The 10000-nt window shown below is 38.9% G+C and overlaps 2 protein-coding genes across 4 annotated transcripts in view; both read right to left on the bottom strand.

Moving 5' to 3' along the window:
• Positions 1-285, bottom strand: part of LOC137988676 (uncharacterized) — a 5471-nt gene extending 5186 nt beyond the window's left edge. The window contains exon 1 of the mRNA XM_068834654.1: positions 1-285. This exon is cut by the window's left edge and continues 2181 nt beyond it. The gene's annotated coding sequence lies outside the window, so the exon portion shown is untranslated.
• The window catches only part of LOC137988666 (exonuclease 3'-5' domain-containing protein 2-like), a 47358-nt gene that overhangs the window by 24953 nt on the left and 12405 nt on the right, over positions 1-10000 (bottom strand). For all 3 annotated transcript variants that reach the window (XM_068834646.1, XM_068834645.1, XM_068834647.1), the window contains exons 2-4: positions 8367-9295; positions 2670-2972; positions 311-690 (exon numbers count right to left, since the gene is read on the bottom strand). In XM_068834646.1, the coding sequence (XP_068690747.1) occupies positions 311-690; positions 2670-2972; positions 8367-9295 (1612 nt within the window). The remainder of the gene's footprint in view (positions 1-310; positions 691-2669; positions 2973-8366; positions 9296-10000) is intronic.

Here is a 10000-nt window from a genome sequence, read left to right as displayed (position 1 = left end):
TAATAAACGTTTCATAACAACGGCCAAACTTGCTTCTTGCACGGAGGGTGGGGTATTTCACGCTCTGTGTGAGCCACTAAAGTGGTGGGGCATTTGACGGTGTAAACTGGCAACATGGGGGGGGGTGGGGGGGGGGGAGTTGATCATATCATTTTGTAAAGGTCAAATGCTCAAGGGTTTGCCAGGGGGTGGGAGAGGGAGGATGGGCCCTCTTGGAATTGATTGATACATAACAAAACAATCACAGCCTTTAGAGAAAATAAATAAAAAAGAGAACTTAAAGATGGAATTACAAAGAGTCATTACCGACCCCTAATTTTTCTTTCAAAGCTTCGTGACGATGATCCACCGACCATAAAGGTGGGAGGTACTTTGGGTGCATGGTATCAACAAAGTGCTTTCTCCACATCTTTTCAAATTCCAGAAGTTTCCCTTCTTCACGAACTCTTTTCACCACTTCACGTCCATGTGACACAAAATTAGCATTTTCCTTACGGGTTTCCATTGCTGCAGCCTGCATGATGATTTCTTGAGTTAAAACGGGTGCATTGAAGTATTTCTGCACAATTATTGACAGTTCCTGGCGTCTGTCTTCTGGTATTTTGGTACCGGCATAATTTAAAGCTCTTGCAGCTGACTTCACTTTCCTTAGAACTGGATCTTCCACAAGTCGACACACAGCAGCATTTCCTTTAAAGAAAACGAAAAATCAAAGTGGCTATGAGTCACTGAACTCGGAAAATTAATTGCTACGAATACCACCGATCTGTGGAATGGGCCCGACTTACTGAGTCACTGCCCCGCCCACTTTCACTTGTAAATAGTTCACATCCTTGAGAGGTGTTGTGCTCAATGCTACCTTTTAGGCCAGCAAACAAAACTTACACTCAAAGTAACAGCGAGACCGTGGTTGCACTTGCAACCTCTTCGCTGGACAAGAACAAAACATATCTTTCCATTGTTCTGTTTCGGTACACCTTAACGGCAAAAGCACACCGTCAGAAAGGAATTTCATCCAAATGTTTAACTGAATAGGCAGTCACTCAATAATTCAGACCCATTCCACAGAACGGTGGTTTTCGTAGTATGAAAGGTGAAAATGTTGAGCCTCGTTCCCAGGGTCTATCCTCTCCCCTTTCCCAAGAGAAGGAGAAGAGACCTTGGAAACTAGGTGGTTCGCACTTATTCATTGGTCAATGGCAATATTATTCAACAATAAGAGTGTGGGGCTGTTACAAAGATGAGTCGCACTACTCATAGTACTGTAGTAGGTTAGGTAGCACACACAGGAAGTGGACCTATGGTGTACGAAAACTGTGACCGCAAAATGGCACATACTGCAATTATAGCAACAATTTGTAATTCAAATTCAAATTCTAATTCGTTATTCACACTACTCAAAGCATTTACACATAGTTTATTTAACAATTATTCGCCGAAGGTGAAGTGATTATCGGTGAATATTCACCGAGACGAAGTCGAGGTGAATATTCACCAATAATCACTGAGCCTGAGGCGAATAATTGTTTTAGTATAAATACACAGGTGATTATTTCAAAAAAGAAAAAAAAAAAACATTTCAACGCTAAAATCATCTTCACTTACAGTGGCAAAATGACTACTGGCAGCCATTTTGTCCGTCGAGGTGATTATCAGCTGATAATCCAAGATAGCGAGCCAATGAGAGCGCGTGATTTTGTATAATCACCTGTGTATTTATACTAAATTATAATTAATAAAAAAAAGAAACGAATTTGTACAAAACAAATTGATGTCAGTTTTTCAAGCGTCTGCCCTCTTATTGACAATGAATTTTGTCACAACATTGTCAAAGTAGTCTGCGGATCCAATCGGCTATCGCCTCGTGGATCCACAGCTACTTTGACAATGTTACATGACCAAAGTCATGATTAGTAACAGGACAGATGCATGAAAAACTGACATCAATTTGTTAATCTTACCCCCTTGGTCCATCAAAAATAATTAATAAGGTGATAATAGATGACATTCGGTTATAATTTCTTTTTTCGTCGCTATCATAATGGTAATTTTTTGCCGCTCTTGAGAATTGCACATTCATTTTCCGTATACTACCTCCTATATAGTCTATTAGTTTTTCATGGTACAACTCAAAAAGGCATAATTATATTGTGTTTGATTCTACTGCTAAAAACTGAACATAACCCTGAAAATAGTAGACACTGTCTCTTGATTGAAAGGAAGTTAGATCGAGAGTATTTACACCTACGATACTCTTTTGGTGGCCTAGTATTTTAGTATGGTCTAGTAACAAGCAAAAGTTATGTACCATAAGACGGTTTCTCACCCAAACTCACAATGATTGAACTGGCACATCTAAATGCACTCAGTTGAGCACACAAGCAGCTTGACCTTAAAATACCTTCTTTACCGAACAGTGGATGTCAATGTTGGAACTCGCCAAATAAAGCTTTAACAAATACTTAATGACTCATGTGCCCAGCAGCTAATTTTAATCAAACAGAAAAACTTAATGTACATGCAAGTTAAGCAGACCAACAGTAGCAACCTTTCCTCTCCAACAAATCTTGCTTGTTGAGGAGAAAAGATTGTGTGACAAGCCAAAACAATTTCTGTGCAGGAGCTTCACTACAGAGCATGCATAGTAACCATATACTACATCAACTTACCCAGTGGTGCATTATACTTGATCGCCAGTTCCTTTCTGAGTTGGTCATCATGGTGATTAGCCAGGCAGTGACACTTTGGACATGTCAATAGAATATCATGCGAGTGATGATCTTTCATCACAAGTGGAAAGTGACGGCGGTAATCATGAGGAACAACATTCTTCCTCATATAACTTTTATCACTTCCACACACAACACAAACATTGTCTTTGAAATTGAGGTAGTAATAGTCTTCTGTGCCTGGTCTTCCCGCAGGTTCAAAATTTAGCTGGACTGTGTAAGGATCGAGGCTTGTAAGATGTCCTATTTAAAATAATAATCATTATTATAATTGTAATAATAATAATAACAATTTTAATTAGTTTCTATTATGAGCTCGAAAATGAAGCAGATTAAAAAAGTACATCCCAATCCAGAAGAGTCGAGAGAGCTCTGGAATAGAATTTGGAGTGACACTTAAGTGTGCACAAGAATAATGCGAAATGAAGGATTTGAGGAGTGAGGAGATATGCTCTGCCAGGAGGAAGCAATCAATATGGACAAGCTTAGGATGATTCTTAAGAAGGTTCCTAATTGGAAATCTCCCAACCCTGACTTGGTCCAGGGATTCTGCTGAAGAACTTCAAAAGCGTTCATGACAGATTGGTTGAACAACTCAACCCTTGTTTGGAGGCTCGAAAAGTGCCCTTATGGATGACCAAAGGAAGAACTCTCTGTTCATCAAGGAAGTAAGTTTGGGCAGTGTAGCTAGCAAGTTCAGGCACATCACGTCCTCCATTGATGTGGAAATTACTAACTGGCAGTATAGCTGAAGATGCCTACTGGTACCTAGATGACTGGAAGCTTTTACATGAGGAGCAAAAAGGAGCCCACAAAAGCTTTAGGGGGACCCACAATCTCCTGTTTATAGACAAGATAATTATGCAGAATGCTAGCTGGCCAGAAGAACCTTTTTATGGCTTGGATCGACTATCAAAAAGCGTACGACATGCTACCACACTATTGGATAAAGGAATGTCTTGACATGTTTGGGATAGCAGACAATGTTGTGAAGAGGCTTCTTTCAAACAGTATGGAGAAATGGAGGATCAAGCTGTATTCTTCCTCAACAATGAGAGGTGAAATTGAGATCAAGAGAGGTATATTCCAAGGAGATTCCCTATCACCTCTGTTGCTTGTGGCCTCGATGATACCGTTAAGACTACTGCTAAGGAATTTCGAAGACCAAGTACAGATATTACCTCAAAGGCAAACAAGTGAACCATCTACTTTACATGAATGATCTTAAGCTGCATGCAAAGTCTAAAAGAGGTTGGAATCCTAGTGAATCCTGTCCAAGTGTTCAGTGCGGATAATAGAGATCGACTTTGGGGTGACAAAATGTGCAAAGTTGGTAGTACATATATGTAGAGGAAAGCTTGTCAAATCCGAGGGAACTGAGTTGCCAGATGGCAAACCAGATCAAGAACCTGGAAGAGGGAGCCAGTTATAAATACTTGGGTTTCCTGGAGGCAGATGAGGTCCAGCAAGAATAAATGAAGATCAGCCTAATGAAAGAATACTTAATTAGAAGAGTGCGTAAGCTGTTACAATCAAAGCTGGGCGGCATCAATGTCATGGGCTGTCTCTCTCCTAACGTACATGTACTCAGCAAGTTTTATTGAATGGACCCGAGAAGAGTTGAGATCATTGGACAAAAGAACACGGAAAACACTAACTACGCACTGGGTGCTCCATCCAAGGGATAGCATAGTGCGATTATACCTGCCAAGAAAAAGAGGTGGTTTAAATAGATGACTTGTGTCAACAGAAGACTGTGTGGACCAAGCAACAATAGGGCTCACAAGCTATGTACCTGGGAGTGGAGAGAGGCTGCTGTCCACAGCATGGAAAGGTATGAAGAATGAATACCGCAAAGGAAAGTTGTGACGAGTTTAAGAAGAGGTAGATCAAGGAGAACGGATCAAGGAGGTGACAGAAAAGAAGCTCCATGGACATTTTCTGAGAGAGATGAAAGAAACAGCGAGTGAGAAAAGTTGGAAGTGGCTTCAGAAGTGCCACCTAAAGAAGCAGACCAAAGGTCCTCTAATGGCAGCACAGAGTCAAGCTCTGAGAACAAAGGTGATTAAGGCCAAAATTGACAAGACACAAGAGGATTCACTTTGCAAATTATGCAAAAAAAGTGATAAAACTGTCAGCCATCTCGAGTGAATGTTCCAAATTTAGCACAGTCGGAATGCAAGCGACAACATGATAATGTTGCAAAAGCAATACATAGGGGTCTCTGCAAACAGGTCAACATAAAGTGGAGAAAAGTGGTACAAGCATAGCCCGGAATCAGTTGTTGAGAATGAGAATGCAAAGATCATTATTTTGGGACTTTGGCTCCCTTGCAAAAGACCAGATATTGTAGTGGTCGATAAGAAGAAAAGAGTGTGTCAGAGAATTGACGTTGCTTGCCAAGGAGAAAGTCGCATCCTGCTGAAAGAGGAAGAATACACCAATGAGTATCGAGACCTTGCAAGGAAGGTGGAGGCCTTGTGGAAAATGAAGAAAGTGACTGTCCCTCTGGTTGTAATAAGAGCATTGGGTAGAATTACGGAGAATTTTGAGGGCTAGATGAAGATGATTAATGTGGGCTTTGGGCATGGTGCGGAAGACATTCTTGCTAGGATTGGTAAGAATCCTAAGAAGAGTTCTGGAGTGCTGAGACTGCTTGTTGCATTCAGACAGGGATTCATCAGTAATTGTACACTGTGGATGGAAACGCATGATAATAATAATCATCATCATCATCATCATCATAATAATACTAACAATCATGATCATAATATAATGATAATAATAATTACAATAAATAATAATAATATGTACACAATATGGGAGAATATGTATGATTAGCATCACCCAACTACATGTAGTGGACTAATGCAAATACTGCATTTTAATTGGCTACGCTACTAGAGGACTATTAGTAATAGTCCTCGAATAGCGAAAAGCGTGACGCTTTCTTTCATTTTATTCCCAAATACATGTTTCTTCAACTTGCATTTGCTAACTTTATATTATTCCTTTTTCTGTCTGACTAGTTGGGTGAATAGTTGGGTCAATAGCCCATTTGGCTTAGCCTCATGGGCTATTGACCCGTAGCCCTGTCTAATTGTTAAATATCACATATGCAGAGCCCCCTTGTGTAGATTGTGAGGTGAGAAGGTTGAGAATGTCGATCATGTTGTGAGCAGGTGTAAAAAGTTAGCTCAGAAGGAATACAAAGGAAGATATGACAATGTTGTGAAGGCAGTCCACTGGAAATTGTGTGAGAAAAACAGATTAGAGTGGAGCGAAAAGTGGTATGAGCATACACTTGAGAGTGCGGTGGCGAATGGAAGAATCAAGATCTTGTGGGATGTCTGTGTCCAATGCGACCATTATTGGAGCTAGAAGGCCTCACATTGTAATCATGGATAACGAAGACAAGAACTGCTTTATTGTTGACATCACTATCCCCGGAGATTTAAGACTCAGTGAAAAAGAGGGTGAGAAGGTTGAAAAATACCAAGGCCTGAAAAGAGAAATTACGAGAATGTGGAATTTGAAAAGTGCTCGGGCAATACCTATAATAGCCCACTTTCGATGTATTAAAATTCAGTTCTAAAGAAAAGGCACCATCTCGAGGTTCTGGGGAATAAACTACAAATCCTTATATTCATTTCCCAAAGCCTCGAGATGACGCCTTTTGTTTAGAACTTAATTTTAATAATTATATCGAAATTGGTCTATTGCTGGCGCCCTAGGTGGACTAACAAGAAAGTTAGGCGACTGGGTCTGGAAACTGGGCATTACACTCCGAACAGCATTCCTACAAAAGCCTGCACTATTAGGAACAGTAAGGATTCTGAGAACGGTACTTGATACATAATCCTCAGGTTTTTATGGTGGCAATGATCAGCCTGTGAAGGTGGAATAATAATAATAATAATAATATAAATAATAATAATAATATAAATAATAATAATAATAATAATAATAATAATAATAATAATAATAACCTTATCCAATCATGACTATGCTGTAAATCTACTGGGTCTCCTGGTCTGGAAAATTTGAAGCCAATTTTTGGGCACTTGAAGTTATTGCAAGTTGAAAACACCACACTCTACAAAATTAACTAAAACAGCTTAAACAGAAAGATGGGGATACTTAATTTTTTGTGTTGCCTTCACCATTTTCCCTGAATTTTTCTACATTAATTTTGTTTAAAAAGAATGTAAAATGTAGGTGAGGTGGCTGAGAGAAGCAAGAAATCAGGAAATCGAAATTTATTACCCCAAAGCTATCAGTGATTCAGTTTTTACTGGGTTACCTGTAGAAATTATTACTTTGCATGTCTCCAGTGTCACAAATTGTGTTTCCACCCATCAAAATAAAACTAGGGGCAATGATATCTCTGAAACTGAGATCAACACAAAGAGCACACGAAAGAATAATGCACAATGTTACTTGGTAACATCACAAAACAGCAAGTGAAATCCAAGAAAGAATGGGTCTACAAGATCTCCTGACCACTATCACAAGACTAAAATGGTAATGGGCCAGTCTCTTAGGGCGAATGAATGATAATAGATGGATGTACTGCGCAACAATTTGGACTGCAAGAGGAAGCAGATTAAGACGTAACAGAGAGGGTTTGGGTGTTGACATGACAACACTCAAAACGTAACAGGAAACAACTGCAAATGCTAAGCGTAGCAACAGCAAACATGGAAACGTCGTGAGAAGGCCTATAAGGACGTTCGTTGTAATAGACGGCAAGGGCGGATGACGATGATGATGATGAAAGTTCTTGAGTGGATGATCCATAGAAAACAACAAGCTTCCACCTCATAATATATTAAATGTAATGTTCTCTATATAATACATATACATGTATCTTATTACAAATGTAGATGTTTTGGTGTGTAGTACCGCTGAGTATTTTTACTAGTTGTGCTGTATTTTGACAAGCCCACTAGGGCGAGTCAAAATACAAACAACGAATAGAAATAATAGCACTATTACACACCAAAACATCTAATAAGCTATTTCTTATACAACTTTTTTGCACTAACTTTTTAGCAGATGTATTGTAAACAAGCGAGAACGTGTGACAGATTTGGGCATGCAGGGCAACGTCAGCAAACTAAACTCAGTCAAACCGATTCTCTACTGTACAATAACCAAGTGTACAAATAACTAACTGTACAATATCATGGAATAATTTTGTATGTGCGTTGTTCGTGCCATTTTTTGTACAATAACTAATACAGTTGAATAATAAAATAAATTATTGCACATGACCATTTAAACATAAAATTTAGATAAGAGCTAGATTGTCTAGATTTCCTTGTCTGCTTAATACAGTAGTTCTACAAGAAGTACATGTACATGAAAACATGGTTTAAGTGAACTTGTCCCAGTCATTAACAAGGGAGATGCAGGGATCCCACAATGAACAGTAACAATAACAATAATTCTCAAAAATTTGTCTTTTTTGTCATTGAGATAAAGAGATCCAGTAGAACCAAATACGTCTGAAGAAATCATACACAAGCTCAGTTTCATCATACAGTGTGCAATGCCAGCTTCCTTTCCAAACACAAGGCTTTGAATAAAAACCAAATCTAAACTTAAAAACTAAGAAATGACTGAACATCATACCTATTCCCCTCTCGACGTACCAGTCCGCCTTCTTGCGATCCAGAGTACAAAGTCTGGATCCATCAGGAGCTGCCAGCATGCAGTTCATGTACAGTGGTGTTTTTCTCGTTGTGCCTTTTTTATAAGGCTTCTGAGGCTTCCCTGCACTACAAGAACTAAATTCATCTTTTTCATCCTCATCGTTTGAGACAAAGTTCTTTTTTTTTCCCCTGAATGCAATGTCCACCACACCCTGACACAGAGAGCCTGCTCTTTGAGTAAAGCATGGGTCTGTAAGAAAATTTGTAACCTCATCCATGAAAAGGTATCCTTCCATCTCAGGTGACTCAAACTTGTTGAGATCTACTGTTGCTTCATAACAAATTTTAGAATCACCACACAAAGCTTCTTTTAATGCTAATCTGTCACGAAGAAACTTATCATCACTGATATTTCCAAAATTCAAACCCTCCTGCATGGGATTCTTATTTTTCAAAGATTCTAACCTAAAAGTATTGAGATGTTGTTTGAAAGCTGGTTCTTCAGGCAAGTAATACTCTGGACTGTCTCCTGACTGATTCAGTGTGAAATCTGTTTTGTTGTTCTCCACATCACAATTGTTCAATACACATGAGGACTGTTCAGTGTGTTCAAACTTGTGCCAAGCACCTTGAGAATTCCAATCATTTTCAGTTTCAAAATGGTTCTCGTTCACTGGACAAAAACCATGTGAATCATACATGCCTCTTTCATCCTTGTCGTGCCTTGTCTTTATGTTAACCAACCTAAGAAAGATATGACTTGCAACCAATGCATCATTCATTGCATATTCAATCTGCGGTATGCTGAATTCTGCAGCTTCCCAGTTGCTGCATCGAATTCTCCAGGACTTATCCATTCTAACACCCAATATTTTCTTGGCTAAGGCATCAAGACTCATCTTCTGGAAACTGTGAAGTAAACCATGCATGCATGTATTTACCAGAAACCACATAAAAAAAACTCCATACAAGTACATGTACCTTTAGAATACATGTGGAGGATGTAGCACAATGGCAGATCTCTGAAAAGGGGGTAACTCAAAGTGCTACTTTTCTATCTACACTGTAGGCCATTTTAAAAGATAAACATGTAGTCCGTATGAAAAGAAAAAAGAATGCTATTTACTATTTTCAAATATCTCTTTTTGTTCCAGAGATATTCAAGTTTTTAAAATATGCAAATTAGCTAAGTGATGACATCACAATTACTCAACCAAATTTTGATCAAATACGATAAAAAGAGATATCTCAGCCAATTTGTATCAGAAGTGCTTGATTCTTTGCAGTACAATTCTGGTATATGTGCTCCACAACATGAGCATACCACTTTTGTTAACCATAGAGACTTACTGAGTTTCAGACCTCCCAGATATTAAAGGCTTTGCTGGCCACCATTGCATTCCATTTTGATACTTACCAATGGTGTCTCATCTGCATGATCCTGCATTCATATAAATACGTTAGGTTGAGTTTGTGGTCTTGTTAAATGTTTTTCTAGCTCAAAGATCACCAAAAATATTGAAATCATGTTGAGGGGGACTGAAAAAGAGTGAGTTGCCAAAATTGGGAACAAATTTCTTTATAGCCATCAGTGTGTTACCTATTAGCCAGCAC

The sequence above is a fragment of the Montipora foliosa genome, unplaced genomic scaffold (assembly GCF_036669935.1).
Source record: "Montipora foliosa isolate CH-2021 unplaced genomic scaffold, ASM3666993v2 scaffold_425, whole genome shotgun sequence".
Classification (NCBI taxonomy): domain Eukaryota; kingdom Metazoa; phylum Cnidaria; class Anthozoa; order Scleractinia; family Acroporidae; genus Montipora; species Montipora foliosa.
The sequence above is the reverse complement of the archived record's forward strand: the minus strand, read 5'-3'. Positions and strand labels throughout refer to the sequence as shown.